General features: G+C 38.6%; 1 protein-coding gene across 1 annotated transcript in view; it reads right to left on the bottom strand.

The window, feature by feature from the left end:
* LOC100733423 (aldehyde dehydrogenase 1A1-like) overlaps positions 1–16776 on the bottom strand; it is a 31668-nt gene extending 14892 nt beyond the window's left edge. The window contains exons 1-7 of the mRNA XM_063249716.1: positions 16615–16776; positions 13552–13656; positions 8029–8169; positions 6841–6970; positions 5200–5261; positions 4186–4314; positions 2663–2776 (exon numbers count right to left, since the gene is read on the bottom strand). Of these exons, the coding sequence (XP_063105786.1) occupies positions 2663–2776; positions 4186–4314; positions 5200–5261; positions 6841–6970; positions 8029–8169; positions 13552–13656; positions 16615–16680 (747 nt within the window). The 5' untranslated portion in view covers positions 16681–16776. The remainder of the gene's footprint in view (positions 1–2662; positions 2777–4185; positions 4315–5199; positions 5262–6840; positions 6971–8028; positions 8170–13551; positions 13657–16614) is intronic.
* Positions 16777–18987: the final 2211 nt, after the last annotated feature.

Here is an 18987-nt window from a genome sequence, read left to right as displayed (position 1 = left end):
GAAATTAGATTGTTGCTTGGGTACTCTGTTGTATTACTCCAGTGAGCTGGAATCGTCTGTACTGGTTTCTTTTGGAATGGTCCTTGCGTCTTTTCAGACACAAATAAGTCTTTTTATTTGTTTTTTGTTCTTTTTGGATCATGCCCCAACAAGATTATTTGCCATTGTAGCTTTGTATTTTAAAGTATAAAATCTGACCTATTCATTTCACTTGACATCTAGATTCATTAAAATAGTCTTTCTCTTTTACACAATAAATTTATTTTGCTTCTATTTTTACTTGGATTTTTTTTTACAATACCAAGTGTCAGATTTTAATGAAAAGCTCCTGCTTCTATTAAACAAATGATGTGTGCACTAACATCTTATGCAGTTAACTGAACTTGTGCTGTACCTTATAGAATTCAATATTAATTTCCTAAAATGGTTTCATGGAACCCAATCAAACCTCCAAAAGTAGATTAATAAAGCTAAACTAAATGTAGATCTGTATTCAGTAAATGTCTGGAATTTCTACTGTAGTCCATTTTCCTTTTACAACATACTTCACCTACCATTTTCAAAAACTGAATTTTCATTTGAAGTCATTTAGAATTATTTTCTTGTCCCTTTAAAGCTCAGTTTCAAACTTAACAAGGACACTTAACATTTGTGAGCCACATTGCCATGAGGGGCAGCGTCAGGAGGGAACCCAGAAGTTTCCCAGTCTTCTAAGGTCAAGCTTCCTTTTCTGCAGGTAAAATGACCCAGAACACTACAGGAGCTTAGGGATGAGCCAGGTCCAACGGGCAGTGATGCGGACAGTGGGGTCAGGGGACGCAGATGGACGGGAGAAGAGAGCGACCTGGAAACGTGCCTGTGTCTAGGGGGTGAAAAGTTACAGCTCTGGGCTGGGGAGCTTGTGCCTTCATTCCTGCCCTTCTCTGCTGTGCTTTCAGTCACTTTACTAGCTATTGTGGAGTCAGGAATGTAGCACCTTCCTGGCATGTGTGAGATCATGAGTTTAACTCCTGATAACAAAAATACATACATACATACATACATACATACATATATACATAAAATAAAGAGAAATACCCCAGAAAACAAAAAGCAAAAGCAACAACAAAAAAATTAAAAAACAAACTAAAAAAAAATAACACTGATAGTTATTGCCATGTCTTGTAATTCTTGTGTATCCCACAGAAAATCCTGAAGACTGGTTGGCCATTCCTTATCTCAGAGATGGGCAGAATACAAGATTTTTCTACTCTTACCTCTATAAAAACCAATGAAAAATGTGTCTTTATTTACCTAGATTTAGTATATCAAAATAGTAATATTTAACATCCTACATCAGTTTTCTGTGTAAATAAGTTTACATTTTTTTTTGTCTTGTTCTTCTTCTTCTTCTTTTTTTTTTGATCAGTACTGGGGATCGAACTCACAATCACACACTTGCAAGGCAGGTGCTTGTGCCTGATGAGCTAAATCCCCAGCCTCTGTGTTAATAGGTTTAAAAGATATATTAGGGTGGCTTACAAGATTGTAAAATAATGAAAGCATATTCATTTTACTCCCGAGATACATGGGTGTCCAACATTTTCCTTGTCTGAGGCCCATGGAGGGAAGAGAAATTGTGTAGGGACACACATAAAGCACATAATATAGGTAGTATATGTGAGTAATGAAACTGGTTTTATTTATATTTTACATTATGACATAAAAAGGACAATTGGTTTGTGGGCTGCAGGTTGGACAGCCTTAGAGAATGTTCCTATTTTACAATCTTTAGGGTTCAACACGGAAGCATTCCCCAAATGCACAGGAAGTTCTAGCAGCCATTTGAGAACAATATTCTTTCTCATGAATCTCTTTACACCACTTTATATACATCTCTCCCTCTATTATGCCTGGTTTGGTTTATACTAATGTCAGCAGCTTTGTAAGATGAATTCTTGCTCAGAATTTATCCTTTAGGCTGTGCAGTCAGAGGCTCACATTATTTTTTTGAGTGAACATCTGACAAAGTCATCATCTAACAGTAGAACTCAAGAAAACTTTTTGCTTGACAATTATGATTTCTTCACTTAATTTTGCTTAGGATAGAAAGCCATTCTCCCTGCCAAAGTCTACCTTCCACATCCCCTCTACTTGAGGTGCTCATGGAAGGAATCCGACTGTACTTAAATTTTTGGCTAACCAGGCTAGAGAGAACATGAGTGAGACCATTGGTAACATCAAGAGAAACTGAGCTTCTGACTCCCTTTCAGAAGGTACAGGAAAGGAGTCCCTGATGAGGATCTCAGGGTGAAGAGCTTCTCCTTAATTTTCATGTTCTGTGGGAAACAACTCACTCATTCACACAAATCACTAGGGCCTGATTTATATTTTCTACCAGAAACTGTATGAATCATATGACACAGAAGCTGTTTCTCAGAAGAGAAGGTAAAGAACACACTGAGCACAGTTCAGTGCTTCCGTGTTTGTAGTCAGTATTTCATTTCATCTGAACTACAATTGCTTATGTTGTGTAAGCAAAACGGTAGCTAGAATAAACAACACAGGTCATTAAAGTGAACTTGAGTTTTAAGGAAGTGTTGGTTTAGGAATAGTCCCATAAACACCCTCGGCATCACAGGCATTGACACATCTAGCGGCCAGGCTGAGAGAGTAGCATTACCTCTGTGGACCCTGTGAAGGCCACCTTGTCCACGTCCATGTGTGAGGAGATGGCGGCCCCTGCGGTGGGCCCATAGCCAGGGACAATATTCACCACCCCGGGAGGAAAACCTGCCTGAAAGGAAAAAAGCAGAATGGGTACAAGGAACTCAGAAAGATGCAAGAAAGGGGGGGGTGGGGTGCAGGCTGCTGCTGCAGGCTCATCTTGTGCATTTCCCTACACAGATAAAAGTGTTTAAGCAGCTTTGTTCTTTACTACTTATTATTATTATGCCATTTCTCAGCCCACATGAAAATAACTCAGTGGAGGCAAGATTCAGCTGTGCTTCTTTCCCAGGGTAAGTCTGTAGTTTATGGAGCAATGCTCTAATGAGGACCATCTCAGATTTCCTTATAGTAACTCAAGGAGATAACTACCTCTAAGTGTATGCTATCTCCTTGAGTTACTATATGAAAGTAGTATGTTTATTATTTATATCACCAGAAATGAAAAAATGAAATAACCTCACATTTTTAACTGTTTAGATGTTGATTGCTTAAGGTTTAGGAGCTGAGTTGCAAAATCAACAGAGACACTAGTCAATAGGTAAAATGTCAGGTAAGCAAGATCATTCTGTTTAGGATGAAGCTTCACGAGCTGCTGTTACCCCCTTTAAAGAATTCAAGTAGGCAGCAGTAGGGCTGGAATTGATATGAGCCTGCTGAACTGCATGTCATTACATCACAGTGCTTAATTTTCACATATGCTTGTCTATATTTAATTTGAAATGAAGAATATTCTTTAAGGTATGAGTGTAGAGTTCGTAAATAATAAGTTTCCAATGACTAATAGTTGCTTAAGTTTTGGTAAGATGTGAAGGATAAAGAGTAATAAGTGATTTAAAAGTTATATATTCTCAAAGTTAGGATAGCTAATGAAAATTATATTCACATACCCTTTGCTTGCCTTTGAAGAAGAAAATATAGAAGAATGAATAATAGAAAAGTGAATATAAAAATATTTGTTCATAGAAGTAGGATTTAGATAGAATATGACCCAGTGTTACAAAAGAACATACAGGCACAGTGAACTCCAGCCTTCAGGGATTAAAACTAAAAATCTGTTTAAATTGAAACAAATTTGCAAAAACTACTGGGCCATTACTGCTAGTTAGGAACTAGCACAAAATATTCCAGCATTGAAAGAACTCTATATTAATTTCAACATGAATTTGTATTCATGAGAGTGGGGAAAAAGCAAAACAAAACAGAAACAAACAAACAAAAAAAAAACCAAACCAAAAAAACAAAAAACAAAATAATCAGTCACCAGGTAACTGACTCCAAGCCTTTGCTCGGGCTTCTGCTGTGCATTTGGGGAAGACTCAAGCACACTAATTGCCAGAAATCCCAGCTAGCAGCCCTGCTCAGGGCACCCTCACCACTGGATGGAGCCTTCCAGAGCAGTGCAGCAGTCTATATCAGGCTGTCCATTGCAGCTGGGGCTCTTGGAGTCTTGTGCTTTGACCCAGGACACTTGCTTACCTCTTTAATTAAGGATGCCACGTGAAGAGCAGTGAGGGGAGTTTGCTCTGCAGGTTTGATCACCACTGTGTTTCCACAGCTGAGAGCGGGTCCTATCTTCCAGACCAGCATAACCAACGGGAAGTTCCACTGGAAAGCAACATTCCACACTGTGGGTTTGTTTTGCTCAAAGGCCCAGTTATTAACGTAACTTTGACATTACATATTTCCTCCTTCCCAGTAGTTGTTAAATAATGACTGTAGCAGTTTGGACAGACATCAGTGTGTTCTGGTTAAGTCATGGCCAGAAGGAACTTGTAAATGACAAACTCTTAATGGAAGCATATAGACGGGACAAGAATAGAGCCCCCATATTTGATCAAGTGCTGTTATTTTAAATTCTTATTCTACCAGGAAAAACAATCACTGCCTGCTTTTGGATACCAGCCAACAGTGTAGTGACTATTTTTTCTGGTAGAATAAGAATACAAAATAATAGCACTTGATTTTAAAAAGTGGTTATTCTCATCTCCTTATAGGTCATTCATTTTATTTACCCCCGAAATATTAATCATTTATAGGATAAATACTCTGCTTTTGTAGTTACAGTTTTCCAACATAGGGCTTCACACAGGTTGCATGTGGACCTCCACTAAACGACTCCCCTAGTCCTGGACAAACAGTCTCGTTAAAGAAAATGTTGCGAGGGTTCCCAGGAGGAGAGCTTGGCTAAGGTCACAATGCAACCACTGAGTAGCCCTGTGAACCCAGGGAAGTTTCTTGTTTTTTATTTTTTTCCTCTATAAGTGGTGATAAGATGTCAGTGTAGAGATAGATTTTCATTATTTCCTAAATTATATCCCAGAAATTCAGTCATAGGAAACCTGGTTTCAATAAATCCTACTTGTTGAAATTTACATCATATTAAACCAGTAGGAAAGCATACGTTTGAGTCATAGAAATATTTGTTAACAAATTAAATAGGCTTATGTTAAATTAGGCCTTAAAAAAACCTTATACAAGAGAGCGACTTACAGGAAGGATTTGGCCGCACACTCCAACAGGTTCACGTCTCGTGTAAGTGAAAAAGTCTCCATCTGGAAAAGGAAGCACACACCCAGCTCTACAGGGAGCTAATCTACTTGAGTTTGGAAGGATGGAGACTTGAAACTGATGTGAGAGGAAGATGAAAATAGTAATCAAAGAAATGAAAAAGAAGTGATATCTTAAATAACTTACAAAACATGTATTTGAGCCTTCAAATTAAATCCAGAAGGATAGAAACCATAAGACAGAGTTAAATAAAAACAGTGATGAAAGTCAGGAAGTATCAGGAAGACAATTCTGTTGTTCTTCATCAAGGAGAAACATTTTCTACATTGTTATGCTCAAGTTTTATAGGAAAAGGAAGAAAAGGGAGGCAGGGCCATATCTAGCTGAAAGAAGAACCTTGTTCAAATGTGTTTCTAGCAGCTCAAAGCTTTACCAATAACCAAGCCATTTTGAACAAAGCAACTTAATTTCTAAAATAGTAAAATTAAAACTGTCTTTCTAGAAGGAATAAACTTTTTCAACGACTTGCTCTAAAATGTCTTTTTCCTCTGCTTACTAAACCAAAACTAAGAGCAGGGTCCATGTGAAAAACGACCCTGTGAAGGCCACCTCCTTTCTGTCCAGAGCTGCCTGGTTACTGTGCTTCAGAATTTGATGTGGGCATCCCAAGAGCATCACAGCTCGGTGGGTTTACCTCTGTTTCCATCCCCAGCAGAACCCCTTGGCTGCCAGATCAAGGCCTGCCTTTCTGAAGATCCACGTGTGCTTTCAGTGGCTTTTCCTATATGGTCTGAGGCTAAAGTAAGACCATCACTAAAGGGATCCCCTTTCTCGGTATCGCGGAGGTCTCATTCTCCCCTTTTTACTTCCTGTCCCTTGTAACCCAAAAGAAACTCCAGCTAGATTAGAAGTGCACATCAGGGCCATTTCTGGAAGTGGTTTATTCCCAAAGTTAACACACTTGTATGAGTTAAACTCTTCCCTTACAATTTCTCCAACTGATTCTTTTCATGTGAAACATGTTTAATATTTCTATTTTGTTATGTGCATATATACAACAAAATAATACCTATGTGCATGTTTATATACACAAATTCTTACCTCAGGCTATGCACATACACTCACATTGTTTTGAAGATATTTGAAGTCAATCAAAATGAGCTGGTTTGTTTGATTATTGTGCTCTAACTGTACTGAGTTTGAACACGCACAGATGCCCATAACTGGCCCACAGTGGAGCAGCCATGAGCCTTTGATAATTACACTGTGGAAGGGTCTAAGTGTCACTATGGGAACGAAACCCAAATAATTAATGTCTGAGGTCAGCTATGAAAAGTTTGGGCCCTAAGAGAGTTGCCCCAAATCAGTAATTGTAACCATGAAAATGCTCCTACTTCACCAATTTCTAACCTATCCTTGGAGCTCTGCCCTGTTATGCTAAAACAACTTTAAAGGCCGATTGCGGAGTAGTCACAGAACACCCTAGGTTAGAACTTGTTGGCTTAACCTCAGGTGAGAATAATTTTGCTTCACTTGGCTGCATGTTCAAGAGGGCACTTGCAGTTATTCAGCTCTATAGTCCCTGCCCCATCCCTGCCCCGGAGGTCTCCTGTGGCTCCTCACCGCTGGGGATGGTGCGGCCCTGGATCTTGTCTGCCCAGCCTGCACAGTAGCGTAGAGTTTTCACACTGCTTCCTATTTCCATCAGATATGTACTAGCAAATAGTTTTCCAGCATTTGTTGTCTCCATGGTCTGAAAAATAGATCAATCCATAAATTTAAATTTCTATAAAAATTTTAGATTAAAATACATATGGTTGAAATGTTGAATATGCACTTCAGAATTTTGGATATAGAAGAAATCTGAAATTATCTTGATTAATTTGCTCTTTAAAAGGAAAAACTAGAAAAGAGATATAATAACCTGTGTATAGTGTCATATTACACAATCTAGATTAAATGCGTAGGAAATCACAGCTACTAAACCAGAGTGGTTACTCCGTCTCAGTCTGAATGTTTTCTATCAATCAACATTTGAAGAGTTGCTGACAATTTGATGTAACTTGCTGTGAGAACAGTACGGAGTCTCCTTGATCAGGTTGGTGTTGCCATAAGATTTCAACATGGAGACAGTTTCCTATTAGTAATTTTTAATCATGTTTCAGTGATATTTTCAGCACTCTGGTGGCTGAAGCAAGAAGATCACCATAGGTTAGTAGCTACCCTGGACTACATAAAATGTCAAAGAGGAAAAGATGGGTCTCAAAAGAATCATTTTAATGTTGAATTATATATAAATATTAGTAATCCACTTAAATAATTATAACATCTGGGTCTTTCGTTCATGAATTTTCTTCAGCAGAAATTATGGAACTAAAGAGAAAAAAGATTTATGTTAGTGAAATATTTGGGATACCTTCACAAAGTCAAGTAAGAATTTCAATAACAGTTCACAGGTAAGAAAATTTGACAACTTAGTACAATATTGTACAAGATTCCCGTTGCATGCTGGCATGCAAGCTTGTTAAAGTCTACAATAAAGGAAAGACATTTCTTTAATTTGGCTTAACTGAAGAACTGACAAAACTTTGTCAATAAGATTAGTTATTGGAGCAGAAGTTAGCATCACCTACAACAAGCCAGTGGATGACTACTTGACAATAACCCCAGGGCTAAGAGTCCTAAAGACCAAGTATTTTTCCTTTTTAAAATAGAGAGGATGTAGTGTTCACAAAAACCAATCATGGTGCCAAGGCAAACAGCAAATGCTTTGGCGAGCTCCCCCTATGCATCCAGTGTGGTCATACTCACTGCCAGCAGCAGATGATCTCTTTCAATTAAGTCAGCCAGCTTGTGGAGGAGGCGGCCCCTCTCTGAGGCATCCATAGTGCGCCATGGAGAGCCAATCTGAAAGGCTTGTCTTGCGGCCTGCACTGCTTTGTCAACATCTGCCTGCAAGTCAGGGAGAATTCAGTTCAATGCGCTCAACTTACTGGCAGAGCAAAGCCTATAGCAACAACCCTTGAAAACAGCTGTAGCTACTCATGAGCAGGTGTGGCGTCTCCATGACCTCCAAGCCTGGCACATTCTACACATCCAGCTATGGTAGCTGCACTGACCCTTGCTGAGCCATCACTCCTGACACCTGCTTGATTTCCTAGAATATAAGTGTTAACTGTATTTTACTAGTTGTTCTCATTTGAGTGTTTACCATATTCTGGGAACTGTTTGAATAATGTTATATTTGATGATTCATTTGATTCTCAACAATATCTTAGGGCCAACATGTTCTTCTTTTAACAGATGAAGAAACACAGGAGAGGAGAGAGGAGATTTGCTCAAGGTCAGTATCTAAAAGTGGATGAACTGAATTTCAGTGAAGCTCGTCTAAGCATGGATGTCCTGCTCTTCAGCATACTTTATATTCCTTTGGTAACCTGCCTCATATCATCCTGCTCTCAAGCTGCCTTCCCTCATTGTTTTGTGTTATTTTCTAAATCAGGTACACTCCGTTACTTGTCTCTTAAACCTCCTTGGTTTCCATTTCCTTATGGATCCTTGAGCTGACAGCTTCTCATGTCCTACAAAATATACCTATAATAAGTATCACCATTCTTACTTTCCCACACATCAATTGCAAATACATTAAATTGCAAATATTCCTCTCACCCCCGTTCTTCTGTATCGGCCTGACTACTCTGCGGAATTCCACAGATTAAGACAACACCTCACCCCAGTAGCTTGCAACTTCTGGCTGAAGATAAAATTCCCATTGAGAATTAGGAAGAGTAAAAGGAAATGACTCTTCTGAAGTTGCTCACAAGGTGAATCTTATTTAAAGCTAAATCCTGCCTTTTAGAGAGTCATAGACATGAAATTATTATGTCCCCACCTTAGACTGCATTCAATTAAGAAATATCCAAATTACAAATTAAAATTAAAGTGCAAATAAATAGAAGCATGTTTAAATACAGATGTTCCTTGATTTTTGAGAGGGATCATCCCCATAAACACAGGTAAGTTGAAATAATATAAGTCAAAATACATGTAATAGACCTGATCTAAACAATGTCAAGGTTTGGCCTTGCTTGCCTTAAATGTGCTCAGAATGTTTAAGATACCACGGGAGTCAAGTGGTGAATATCTCCCTTTGCTGTTCAATGTTGAGCAGTACTGGCAGTGTACAGCTGGGTTGTGGAGCTGACTGGGAGCTGTGCTTTGCTGCTGCTACTCTGTGTTTCAGGAAACTATTGTTCTGCTGAGTATTGCCAGACTGGGGCAAAACATCAAAATTGAAAATTCAAAGTATGATTTCCACTGAATGTGTATTACACTTGCATCTTGTTAAAGTTAAAAATTGGAAATTGAACCTTTGTAAATCTGTATCTGTATTTATAACTAAACTAATATAACATGGAGCAAGAGAGACACTCTAAAAGTGTCATCTGATCTAATTAAGTGACTATCTATGCACAAGTTTTTGTTCACTGTAATTCATCTCACTCGTGTGTCTCACTGTAAAACCTGGAAGAATGATGAATATATACAGTAAAACATATGGCTTTATTGCTTTTCATGCTGATAAAAGCATACACAGTGCATATTTTGAGCATTTGGTTAATCATATTGTTTATGCTTTATCATTGCTTTTACCATAAATTCTTCCCTTCTCCAATTAAAATCAGAGAGCACTGTTTAGGAAAAGAAACAGAGAAGCAAACCACAAGAATCTGTGATTGCCAGTATGGCCTCTGGATATCATGTCCTATCAAATGCATGCAGCTCTGTGTTTGAACAGCTCTGTGTGACACAACTTTTGTTTTTGTCCTTCTGCTCATTGTTCTGCTGTTGGTCATAGCCAAATATGGGCTTTCAGATGTGTTCTGAGCACCCCAGAAGAACAAGAGGAACTGGCCTCAGGACAATTACTCTGTCATGTGAAAAACACATCCTTTGAGAATGTTGCTAAAATAAAGATATTCTTGTGGCTGTGTCTTTTGAATTGTATCTGGCTTTCTCTCATATATTATATTTAAGCGTAGAGAGCATAAATAGCAACACGATAGTTAACTTATAGTTTTGGAGCAACATAAAACAGACATATTCAAATTCCTACTTACTAGATACATTTTGAGTCATCCAGCCATCCTTAGTGATCACTTGGTCCATCTTTCTATTTATCCATCCATATAAAGATTTTCATACACAATCCACCCTACAGCATTTTCTCATCAGTCTACTAATGATAGAATACTGTATTTAAGAGATTTCCCTTTTGAAATATTCAGTCAAATGGGAAGGACTTTACCCAAATCATCACCCCACTATCTTATATACCATGAGTAACAGTTATTCCTCTGTATCCAAGAGCAACTTATTCTATGGACCACCGTAGAGTTAATCTAAATCCACAGATGTCTTTTATTTAAATACAAACAGTATTTTTGCAAAAAATAAAATATATATATACATTTTAACATATATATTAAATTATCTCTATATTACTGTTGTATCTACTATAATACAAATGCTATGCAAGTAGCTATTATGTTATTCATTTAGAGGATTATGATAAAAATGTCTGCACATGTTCAGTGTTATAGACCCATCCCTCTTAAGCCTAACTTCATATTTGGTGTCAGCAACCACGTCATCACGGTGGGTTCATTCTGCAAAGGAGGAGTTTATAGATACAGAGGCTCTACTGTATTCTAAAGTCAAACATTGTGCCACATTTTTTAACTTCTGTTTTCTTGTAAATTCAAGGTAAGTGACCTCACAGAGTTGAGTTGCGGATTAAATGAGGTAACCCATGATACCCACTTTTTATGAGAGAGAGACCTTATGGTAAACATTTCTGGACAGTTGCAATTGTTCTTATAATCCTAGAAGTCATAGCATTAAAATACTGTACCCCTCAGCAATTCCAGTGTACTGTAATGTATTTTCAGTAACACCCTACTCCTGTACCTTTTGTTATTTTAAACTGCTGACAGCCTGCCCTTCTTGTGTTGCCTGTTGCTACCCAGTGAGTCTTTTTCATATAATTCTATCTTGTCACTTTCTTTCTTGGTGTTTATAACTGTTCTTTTTGCCTACAGTTTCAAGGCCAGACTGCCAAGGTCATTATCTTTGGACCTTGAAACGCCCTCTGATCTGACTTCTTATCATCCTGGGATGCTCCTTGCCAAGAAAGTTCTACCAGCACAGTCCTTTGTTTTCAAAATCCTACCCTTCTTTAGCCTTCAAATATTCTAATATCACTAAATCCTCATCAGACTGATCAGGCTTGATGCTAGGTAACGGGAGCTTACTTACACTGAGGCTCTGTATATGGGAACGTATAATATGTACGTTCTTTATAGCCCCAAGTTACTACAACGATCTTCATGTATCTTGTTTCACAGGTGAGTAGAACCCAGAAACATGAGATCCAGCAGAGCAGAACTAAAATCTGACTTCAGTGTAGTTTTTGTAGCTCTGCAGAATTCTAATAATGTCCCCTTTGCAATGAATATTTACTGCGATCTGTGTTACAGGCTACATTTCTTTTTATTCTGGGCCTACAATAGGCAGTTAATAAATGCTTCATAATTTGGTTAGCCATCTTGTAAACCTATCATGTTACCCTTATATAACTTTATTGACATTTATATCATAAGTAATATTTTAACTGATTCCATTACATAACAAAGCTTTTGTATTATTAAAGATATTAGGCATAAAATTTGTTGTTTTTGGTTAATCTTTCATTTTTTTGTTGTTTTAAATTCAGAGCTAGCAGTTTTATTCAAGGGCTGAAATCTTCAGGGGTTTAATTTTTTTAATGAACCAGAAAACAATTCGGGCATTAACTCAAATTTACTACCAGCAGAAACACTATTGCTTAAGAGCTGGATTTTTTTTTTTTTAAGTAAAGACCCACAAGCTGAGTGTATGAAAATAACTTGAATGATGAAAACTTCTTAAATTGCGCACTGATAAAGGACTGAACCCTTCAGCTGCTTCTCATCACACATGGCCATATGAATTTAATCACAGATGAAGAAAACGGTTATCAGAGCAGTATTAATTTTATCCTCATCACAAGAATTTACTCTAATGGCAGTTTACTTTTATACCCACCAATTATTTATTAGTTTATGCTGCAGTACCAGGAGCAGTTTGCAGGATTACTCCACACAGCCTAAAACAGCCACTGAAGTGAACCCGGTAACCACCCACATCTCGCTCTGCTCTGGAAACTCCATGTGTGCCCGCCCTTCCTCCTTGCTTTGTGATAGCACTGAAAGCCCAGTCTTAGTTCAATTCTACCCGTACATTCCGTCCCTGAAACTTCTGGCTCATTACCTAAAGAGTCAGTTCCACAATACTAGGTTTACTGTGAATAGGCACATTACAAGAACCACTACCTATATAGAGTAACACAGGATTACGGGCCAATACAATGTTCCCTAATTACACAGGGAAGATTTGAGAAGACTTGAAAGAAGTGTAAAATCCCATAGTAACTGAAGCTTTAAGTGCCTGGCACTTTTCAAGATGTTATTAGTAATATACTCGAATAAAAACTCAGCTATTTCTACTCTGCTATTTATCATCATTTATAAATACAACTAAAAATTTTACCTTCCCCTTAAAGTTAGAATTATTAAATTAATGCAGTACTTAGAATTAAGAAAAACTATCTAAGTAGTTTCTGTTTTCCTACTATTTTAACTAGAATATAACTATACTTTTAGCTAGTTATTCCACCTGTTATCATAAGGGTATACTAATTCATAATAATTTAAAGATTTTAGCTGCAGATTTAGCTCAGCAGTACAAGTGCTTGCCTGGCAGTGCAGGTTTGATCCATGGTATCAAAACATAAAAAAAAAAAGAACAAAAACAAAAAAACCCAAAAAATAAACAAACAAAAAACATTTTTAGTAAAATAAGTTGGTAATGTAGTTATCATATAATTAGTGTCCAAAATCATTCATTAGTTTTAAATTTTTTACCCAGCAAATTAAAAAGAAGTCTTTTATATAAAGGATTTCTCTCCTTTTTCAAACCTGTGATTAATCTTTTATTGTACAAATTGTGTGTATCATAAATGTATTATGCACTATGCATTTGAAAAGCAGAGAAAACTATAAGAAGAGAAATAACACTGAAACCTGACTATAAGGATTGTCATTATTATGCAGTGACCCAGTGCTCTTCATAGGCCAGGACTGTCCCACAGCCCCGTGTCCAAGCCACGTGTTCACTTGTCAATGGAGTGGGAGCTCAGGGCCGGTGAGAGGCAGCTGAGCCTGGCATGAAGCAGAGCTGGATTCAGAAACTCACCTTATCTCCTTCCTCCACCTCACAGATCACCTCTTCGGTTGCAGGATTAATGACGGGGAATTTCTTGCCACTGACTGAATTATGCCACTCGTTGTTGATGAAGATCTGTGGGGATACAGACAAAAGACATTAAAGAGGATTAAAGTCACACCTACGGGAAATGTCTATGAATTTAAACTGAAGCATCACACAATGCCTAACAATTTTTCCTAGCTAAATTTTTTTGTTTGTAACTGACATTTTACATACAAACACACATACAAATACACAAGCACATCTGCACACAGAAATAAAGTAATATTTTTTAAGTTTCAGGAAGGTATGCAGTCTTTTCAATGCTTGAAAGTACAGACTGGAGAAAACAATTTTAAAATTGCTGTTGTTGCGTGAAATAGTGGGAATCTGAGACCAGAGTAGAAGCTTTGGTCAGTTTGATCTATTTTCTACTTCAAATTCTGAGCACAACCATTTTGGCTATTTTAAATTGATCTCATGACAGACTACTTTCTGATGATTTATTTTGTTCTTACAAGCTGGTTTATATGAAATTTGCTTAGAAACTGTTGGCTAGAGGTCTGTATTTTATTGATTGGTTCTGAAGAAATAAAGGCTGCCCCAGCTGAGAGCTCCCATTAAATCAAGTCATGGATCAGTCCTGACAATGAGAAGGAAGTTGGTTTGTGATGAATTTTGATGCCCCAGTAAGAAGCTTGACCTATATTCTGGATCAATGAGTGTTTTGCAAATACTGATTTTAAAGTACCAAAAGTTCTTTGAAATACAGAAACCAGTTTATGAATTAGCCCAGAGTCTATATTAGTAAGCTAAGAATAAGAGCCTGAGGCTTTAGTGCAGAACGTAGTATTGGCCTTTGCAATATAAGTCACTTTTCTTCTATCATCAATAAGAGAACAAGGGAATAACAGAACTCGGTATAGATAGTATGAGTGAAGTAATTGTACGTTGTTTGTTTTGATTTTTTTATATTTGGTATGGGAGATCGAACACATAACCTTATGTTTGCCAGGCAAGCACTTATGCTGGGAGCTAAATCCCTGGCCCTTAATTGTAAATCCATGGTATTCTGACATTATTTTCTGCTTCTGAGTTATGGAGAATCTATGAGCTACCTTTTTGTGTATTTTAATTTTCTTAGCTTTACATTTATTATTTTTATACTAGCTGTGTGTTCATATATTTGAATAAATACCACCCCCTATAATTGTATTAAGTAGATATAGAGTAGTACAGGCTAAAAAATTTTTATTATAATATTGATGATATCTTTGTTGGGTCTGTTGAAATGATGTATCATGGCAACAACCTAATTTTCTGCTTCCTGTCTGACTTTGACAAGATTAGCAAATAAATAGAATGATGTAAAAGCAATATGTACTTGAATCCTTTTTAATCATTATATATATTCAAGTCTAGTAACAATTTTAGACTCAGGATATTTAGTGTAATAAAGATGTACAGTAATATAATGACATCAACATTATTAACTGCACAATATTGGTTTGAAATTATAGATGCTTATGCAGGCTCTTTGAATTCAAGTGTGTCTTATTTTATTTGGAGAAACTATCAGTGGGAATGTCAAAATAACATACAAATAGATTTCTATACTTTTCGTTTTGGATATGTTAGACTTAAAAAGATACATCTTGTTATCATTGACAAACAAATACCCCTTTGTGAGATTCAGTTTAATATCCAGATCATATTTTTGGAACATTTTGCCTTTCCAGAGTAACAGTTACTATATTTCAGTATGTTTGGTATACAACTACAGATTTTTTAAAAAGCAGTCTCCAAATATTTCAGCCTGATATCAAGTTCGTATTTTGCTGGTGGCTAGAGGAAATCCTCTCAATCTTCTCTGCTGATGAGCGATTTTGGAGTCTGCAGTAAGATTCCCTTTCACAAAGTCACCTAAATTCCCTTAATCAGCTCCTGCTGCCCTAAGCCCCAGTGAGCAAGTTGCTCTGTGCTTTCGTAAGGGGAACCAACACTTCCTTATGGCAGGGAGCTGTGAAGAGGCTCCATTTTCAGTGCACAAAGGATTTCTTTTCAAATATTCCAAAGGAGGGGGAGGTTATATAGAATCACCTTATGACTTGGCTGTGTGGATTTTCAGACCTGCAGTTCATTTTGACATAGAGGGGGTGGTGGTGATGTAAACACACAGGGAGTAAAATATATTGCCAATATTTTGTCAACCTTAGGGACCGAAAAGTGTGCCAAAGACTGGAGGGAAAGAGGACTAGAGAAGAAATAGTTGAAATAAAGGGAAGAATAAACAATACCAGAGCCCTGGGACATAGTTAGGTGCAGCATAAAGGAAACAAAGCTAGATCTCTGGCAGCAGCTTCAAGCTCAAACGCTGAGGCAGCAAGGCAAAATTTTGAGTGGAAAAATATTTGTTTTTCAAAGAAGAAAAATGTAAAAGGAAATTAACTAGAAAATCACAGATGAAAGGAAAATGTTTAACAGCAGTCTTAAAAAGGGATCTTCCTAACTTTCCTCCTCACAGTGAGACCAGTGTCTTCTCCCAAGGGAGATAGCGGGTCTCTGATAACTGTTTCTTAAGCAGAAGGCACTGTTTATTGAAGTCCACTAAGTTCTGGTTTCTACGGAAACCAGAATAATAATAATATAATATAATAATATAATGATAAACTTTCACATAGGAAGGAATTTCTTTCACTTGCAAATATGATAAATTAGCAAAATGTTTAATACAATTGAGAATTTATTATATGATTAGGCCACCAAGCTCAGACCTGCCTTTTGTTTTTTCAATATTGTTTTTAGGAGAGGAACTCGCCATGTACTTCAGGGTGGCCTCAAATTCACAGCAATCCTTTCTCAGCCCCTGGAGTGCAGGGATTACAGGCCTGCACGATTACGCACAACCAGAGCTGCATTTTATATAACGCATTATTTTTTGTATTTCCAAAGGGCTCTTCACACAATTCCAGTTACTTCGACCTTTTAAGCTTCAAAGAGGTGGATCTTATGGAAACCCAAAGCAATGCAGCACATGCTAGTGGTACTCACCTTAGTGTACTGAATCTTTAAATCAGCCAGAGGGGCAGGTACAGCTATTTTTGCTGAGGGAAACATTTCTGGTTCTGCTCCTGGAACACAGTTGACGAGCTGAGCAATTTGACTCAGATACAGCACTTGGCTTTATTTTTCCTGTTTTATCTGCAGTGACTAAAGTTTATTTGCATATTGGGATATGATTGGGTGAACAGACCCGGAACAAAAAAAAAAAAAAAAAAAAAAAAAAAAAGAAAGAAAGAAAGAAAGAAAAAAAAAAAAACGAGGACACTACTTATTTGTAACACTTTTGATTCTGAACTTAAGCCCTTAAGAAAACCAGCGCTCCAGCACCAAAGTTGCATCTGGAGACAGGGCACTATTTACAGATGAATTAAAATTTACAGAGCTTAAACCTGTGATAAGAATATGCAGCACAGCTGCTCTGGCCACTAAACCCAGTTCTTTATTTATTTATTTACTTATTTTGGCTCTTATGGTACTGTGAAACTTTCTGTTCTCTGACAGCCTTGGAATTAGAGAATCTGAGAATGGAAAGAGTCCAAAGGGACACTTGTTTTCAGGGGAAGATGGGAAGGAAAACAGCCCTAACCAGGTGGACAAGGCTGGCAGCAAATCAGTCCATCCCCAGAGAACCAGACCTCGAAGGGGCATAAGGGCCCTGTAGTTGCTGCCTATGCCAGCTTGCTAAACACCTAATCATTCAGGTGTACTCCAGTGCTGGGTGAGTGCGTCTACAGTGATTTCCGAAGCCCTAAATTACATGTATTTTCTATGTGGATACAGAACAGTGAGCAGGGCTCTCAGGGCATGCAGAGTACACTGACACACAGCACAGGGTCACCGAAATCAGCCGTGTGACAGTGTCATCTGTGAAAGCTCAGTTAAAACTAAGGGGACCTCTGGTTCTGAAAGGTGTGTGTATTCATCAATCACTGCTATAGACAATCACACAAAAATTTTAAATGGGACTCTCAATTCCAATTCTTGGTGTTTTGTCGATGTCGCTCCCGGCCGGCAGGAAGGACACACGACAAAGTCTGGCAGTGGACAACCTTTTCTTTTATTTTCCTTCTCCGTACAGCCTGCCCTGGGATCGCTCCCAGCCGAAGCCTCCTTTGGTCCGCTCCCCGCGGCTCCTTTTGGGCTTCTACTTCCGGGCTTCTTCTTCCCCCCCAGGGGTGGCACCAGTATATATACGGATACAGTGTCCAATCATGTTAAAGTAAGCAAGGCAAGCTGATTGGCTAACATCATCAGTTGCCAGGCAGACTATATTGTTGAGCGGGTTGCTTACGCGGTAAGCAGGAAACTAACGTGCTCGATGGGAGGGGTAATCTACCTCAGGCTTTACTCTTTACTACAGGCCTCACGTCCGCCAAGTGAGGCGACCGGGCTCGGGGCTGCGGCTCCCAACATCTCCCCCTTTTTTATTTTTTATGAATGTGCGCATCGTAGCCCTTCCTGGACTGGGTGCAGAGGCTTATGCCCTATGTGTAGGCCCACCGTAGGTCCTTGGCTTAGACCCTGGTCGGCCGTCCCATGGTCTGCCAAGGCCCTGAGGCCCTCGTCCTTTTTCTAGGGCCAGGCACAAACTGGACGGAACCTGGATGCACACAAGCTTGCACTTATTTCCTCTCCGTAAAGAAATCCCCTCGGAGAGAAATTTAGACCTGGGCAGCATCTAACAGTCCAGCGGCTTACGTGCAGGATGGGGTAGGGCCTGGCTTAGGTTGAGTCGCACGGGGGGAGTACGCTCTTACCCGTCATTGACTCTCCTACCCAGCTATGTCATAATTTTTTAGAGGAGGAGTGTGGGAAGCTCACCACCCCTAGACTCGGTCGTAGGCTAGGCGAGCAAGCCATGCATATGCCTGAGGATCTTCTTGTCCATTTCGGGCTACCGCTATTTCTATTCATCTTGTTGGTTGGTCTGTGATGGATCTCCGGTAGGGCAGGTCTGATCTTCAGTCGAGGGCTTTGTCGCCCGTGTCAGTCTCTCCGGTACCCACAGTGGTTCTCGTCCCGATTCCTGTGGGAAAACACAAACCGCGCCTCGGTTCCAGCTGACCACTGGATCCGGGCCCATCCATTGTCCTGTCAGGACATCTTTCCACTTCACCCACCCTTTATGGTTGGGGGAAGGGTTGCAGTGCTCCACGGCTGGGGAGCAATTATCATTATTTAAATTTAAAAAATTGTGTGTGAATAGTGCCATGGATAATCGTGCCTTTGGGGCCAGGCCTTGGCCTACTCCCCCTTTTTGTTTTTGTAAAATTTCTTTGAGGCTTCTATGAGCCCTCTCAATGATTCCTTGACCTTGGGGATTATATGGGATACCATGTTTTAATTGAACCTCCATCATTT

Source organism: Cavia porcellus, unplaced genomic scaffold (assembly GCF_034190915.1).
Source record: "Cavia porcellus strain 051 isolate PalLab524CR breed Dunkin Hartley unplaced genomic scaffold, mCavPor4.1 scaffold_1, whole genome shotgun sequence".
In the NCBI taxonomy this organism is placed as follows: Eukaryota; Metazoa; Chordata; class Mammalia; order Rodentia; family Caviidae; genus Cavia; species Cavia porcellus.
The sequence above is the reverse complement of the archived record's forward strand: the minus strand, read 5'-3'. Positions and strand labels throughout refer to the sequence as shown.